The sequence below is a fragment of the Vicia villosa genome, unplaced genomic scaffold, assembly GCF_029867415.1.
Source record: "Vicia villosa cultivar HV-30 ecotype Madison, WI unplaced genomic scaffold, Vvil1.0 ctg.005128F_1_1, whole genome shotgun sequence".
Lineage (NCBI taxonomy): Eukaryota > Viridiplantae > Streptophyta > Magnoliopsida > Fabales > Fabaceae > Vicia > Vicia villosa.
This window is the reverse complement of record NW_026706579.1, coordinates 106,290-110,890: the sequence shown is the minus strand read 5'-3', so window position 1 is coordinate 110,890 and position 4,601 is coordinate 106,290. Positions and strand designations below refer to the sequence as shown.

The window sequence follows — 4,601 nt, the reverse complement described above, 5'->3', positions numbered from 1 at the left end:
TTCGAATTAACCAAAATTTTAATTTTTTTGGGTGCTTTCGGAGACGCATCGCCGAATTAACCAAAATCCCAATTTTGTAAGTGTTTTCAGAGATGCATCTTTGAATGATATTTTGAGGTTTTCAGCAGGGTTTTCCATTCCATGGGAATCTATAAAGAAATTATCAAAGAAATTGTTGGGCTTTCATCCCAGATGTGAGAAATGAGCCCATGACCCAAAAATATGATTATACCACTCAATTATTAACAACTGAAAAATCGTTGCAAGAGGTATACGAATTTTATAATTTTCGAAAAAGAGAGAAAAATGGCGGCAACGAGTGACGAAGAAATGGAGTCACTCCTCTCAGCTTTCAATCAGATCCACGAGGTATTCAAAACCCTAACCATCACTAAACCCTAATTCCTTGAATTTTCCGTTGATTTTTCATGAATATCGGTGATGCAATGTTTCAGGATGTAAAGAGTAGCATTTCGGAATTCCAATCACTGCAATCCAAACACAGTACTGAGTTAAAATTGCGAGAATCTCTCCAAATCACTTGCAATAACCTCAAAAAAGGTTCGATCAATAAGCATAAAATTATTAGAATTCGTAGATGCAGTATTTCAATTTGTTTTGTAGTTAAATTTAGTTTTGCAATGTTTCAGAAAATGAAGAGTTGGCGAAACTGTATTCCGAATCCTTGAAGAATGTGGCTGATCAGGTTCTTCAATTGGTCGGAATTTGAAATAATGTGTCGTTGCTGTGTTTGTTATTTTGATTTGATTAATTGTTACACAGCTTGATTTTCGAGCGAAATGCATGAATTTGAAAGACGAGCTTGAAAGATCGAAAAATGAAGTTGTCTCTAAAGAAGATGTGAGTTTTGTAAATTGAAGTTGAAAGAGGGAAAATTACTAGTAGTAACGTACCTTGTTAATTGTTGGAATTTTTTTTCTTTTGGAGCAGGGACATAGGAGGGCTTTGAAATTGCTCGAGGAAGAATATGATGGAAAAATTGCTAGTTTAGAAGCGAAAGTTAAGTGAGTATTCATGGTTGTATACTTGTATAGACATTTCTGCTACTGAAACTTATTATTTGTTTCTTATGATGGCCATGTTATTGGAGATTCAATGTGAATTTTGAAATTTCTGAGTTAGTTATGAATGAATTATGTGAGGAGTATTTAGGTAATTTTTTGTGTTTCAATGAAAGTGGACACACTTCTATTTTTACATAGTAGAGGTGAAGTGTGTCTAATTAAAGTGGAATCAATGTCCATAACATGATATGTGAATTTTGATACATATTGGATAATTTTTGTCAAGATCAAGTGCTAGATCATAAAATCATAAGATCTTATGTGCTAAAGATGTTTGAGAGTGTTACAATTAGAGAAAGATCGTTTTCGTCGCCGGTGTGGTTAAGATCGAGCTTTTTGAAGCAAGATCGTAAAAAAAAACGTGTTGGGGGTCTTTTTTTGGGGACTATATTATAATTTTCATGTTTTTGTGTATGTGTGAGTATGTATATGTATGAAATTACCTTTTTTCCCTTCGGTAGGATCGTCCATGCCGAGCTAACGATCCGAGTTTTATGATCTTTCACTAGCCGACTGATCCCACTTAAGATCTCGTGCTTAAGTATTGGAGGCTCGTACAAAATCTGCTTAAATTATGATTTTAAGGGTTTGAATGAAATTGGGTGTGTCAAATTTACTGTATGAAAATAATTTTGATTTTTAAGCTCAAGATCTAACTAACTAACACATTGATCTCACTTTACATTAGGGAATCACTACAAGAGAAAGCAGCTTATGAAGCAACCATAAGTCAACTCAATGGAGATATAGCAGCCCACAAAAACCATATGCAAGTTCTATCAAACCGGTTGGACCAAATCCATTTTGAAGTGGAATCAAAATGTGAGGCACTTCATTATATAATTTACCTTTACAAGAATCAATTTTTGTCAACACAAGGTTGCAATATATCTTTATTGGTTGAAAATTTGTTTCATTTGGTCATCATGGCTTGACAGATAGTTCTGAAATCCGGGATTTGAAAGATTGCCTTACGGCTGAGCAGGAAGAGAAAAATGACTTGAACAGAAAAATGCAAAATTTGGAAAAAGAATGTAAGCCACTAAATTCATAGCAATTACACTTGCATAAAACCCGATTATTTATCTGTTTGAGCATTTTCATTTTCTGTCACTTTGTAAAATCAGTCGAAATTATCTTTTTGTGTTCACTGCAGTGCTGCTTTTTAAGGCAAAGATGGTTGATCAACAACAAGAAATGACATCAAATTGGCAGGTGGAAACACTTAAGCAGAAAATCATGAAACTAAGAAAGGAGAACGAGGTCCTGAAAAGAATGTTCTCTCATACTGAAGAGGGTAAGTAATGATAACAATTTTAATTCACGAGAATAAGGCATATATCCGATATTAACAGGGTGATATACATACTTTCTAAGCATTGCTAGTTGTAACCAAGCCTCTATGGGGTTGATGTAGAGGAAAAAAGGGTAAGCCTAAATAAGTCTATTGGTTATGTTCTATGATGGAAAATGACCCGAAAGATCATGGTTACACTATTCTCAAGTCGAACCGGAATTAGGTATCCAAAGGCCGAAGCCCATTGAAATTTGATCGCAACATTAACAGACGTAAACATCTTCTAGTATATAATAGCATAGACCATTGATTCGGTTAAAAACAAAATTGAACCCCCTTTACACCCTTCTCGATCTTGTCCACCATCTACACCCACAACACCATGTTTGTGTCCCTTTCATTGTTGTACTCCTTATCACAATCAGTCTTTGCACGCATTAGACTCAGGCCTCAGTTGTGAACAACTCCATCTTATCATTGTTAATATTAACTATCTTATCATGATCACATAGCCAAGGCCTCTGTACGTGTATGTTTAAGTATCATGTTCAGGTGTTGTTGGAGCCATTATTCTTTTTCATTTTTCTTTTAAGAAAGTTCGATCAAGAGCCATAACAACATATTCTAACTTGTTAAAAAGGAAACAACACCAATATATTGGATTTGAAATAAAATGTTTCTAGTTGCCTTGCTACTAAAGCAACTAATAAGGGGAGAGAAATTGAGAGAAGAAGTGTAGAATGATTGTATTGAATTTAATGATTACTAATACGATAAAAAAATATGGTTTTATAGCTCAAAATACAACTCCCTTGATGATTTTCTTTATGATCAAGTAAACTAGTAAAATTAGTTAATCTTAACTAACTTTCAACCACTTAACAAACTAGTAATAACAAACAAACACAACTAGTTAGTTAGATTACACAATGAGAATTGATGCACTTTTAGGATTTCATTGATCAACTATAGAAACTACAAAGACACTTAGAACACTTACTCAAAAATTTCATTTCCAAAAGGAGAATATAATTTCATCCATCAATTTCTCAATATTCACGATAGGAAACATGACATACATTTATATACCTTTAAAATCAAACACAACACAAAGTAGGAGGTATTTACAGCTAAATTGATTCAAATAAAAATCTTAAACCGTTCGGATAATTTATATTTTAGAATGATATTTCGAACAATAAATAATAATTCAGTTTTTCCAGGAGTCCCTTGAGACTAGGGCTGTTCAAAACCGAACTAGCCCAATAAAAAATCGTAAAACCGGACCAAACTGAAACTGCATTTAATTCGGATGTGTTTGAGTCATTTTCTAATAGAACCACGCGGTTCGATTTGCGGTTTGTATTTCGCAAACCGAACCAAACCAAACTGCATTATGTTATAAAATCTTACTAACTAGTATATATTTCTTTAATTTTTATTATGTATATATTTTATTATATTCTTTGTAAGATGTTTATTTTGATTTATATAGCATCAAAAAATAAAATATTATTCATTTATAAATACTATTTTGATAAAATATATTTTATCGTATTCTTTGTATAATATTTATTAACGAATGCAATTTCATGTATATCATTTTTTAGACCTAAGATAAAATTGTAAGATGCATTTTTATGTATTAAATTATAAATATATTTTGACAATTATAAATTTTTTTATGGTAATGTATGAATGGTTAAACACAATTATATTTTCCTCTATATGTGTATTTATGACTCGATAATATTTTTTGTGAAAAACCCAACCAACCCAAACCTCATTAGTTTGGTTTGGTTTGGTTTGTTTTTTTTTTTTTAAAGTCAATTGAACCAAACCGAACCGCATATTTTTTTCTCTCGCAATTCGGATGATTTTTAGTGTCAAAATCGCACCGCGAACGCCCCTACCTGAGACCATTCACCGCTTCCTTTGTATCCAAACCATGCTGCTAGGCACACGCAGGATGGAGACAGGACATAACTATGTAGTTATTCTTTTAAATATCTTTGTTATAATATTTGAACTTTCCACGTCTCTCTAGCTGGGCATGTGCGAAAGACCGCTTTGAGGATTTGTTACGTGCTTGCTTCATTATCCCCTCAGAGGGAATTAGGAAATCGAGTCATTTCGAGTTTATCTTGACTGCATCACGACAGAGGATATTTGTTTAATGGCATATGTCGATCACAATGTGATATTTACTCCAACTGGCT

General features: G+C 33.0%; 1 protein-coding gene across 1 annotated transcript; it reads left to right on the top strand.

The window, feature by feature from the left end:
* Positions 1–234: 234 nt before the first annotated feature.
* LOC131642497 (protein At-4/1-like) lies at positions 235–2,889 on the top strand. The gene is made up of 8 exons (XM_058912739.1): positions 235–369; positions 456–561; positions 651–706; positions 784–861; positions 952–1,025; positions 1,774–1,907; positions 2,024–2,119; positions 2,242–2,889. Exons 1-8 carry the CDS (start codon positions 307–309, stop codon positions 2,388–2,390), a joined length of 756 nt encoding a protein of 251 aa, XP_058768722.1. The 5' UTR covers positions 235–306; the 3' UTR covers positions 2,391–2,889.
* Positions 2,890–4,601: the final 1,712 nt, after the last annotated feature.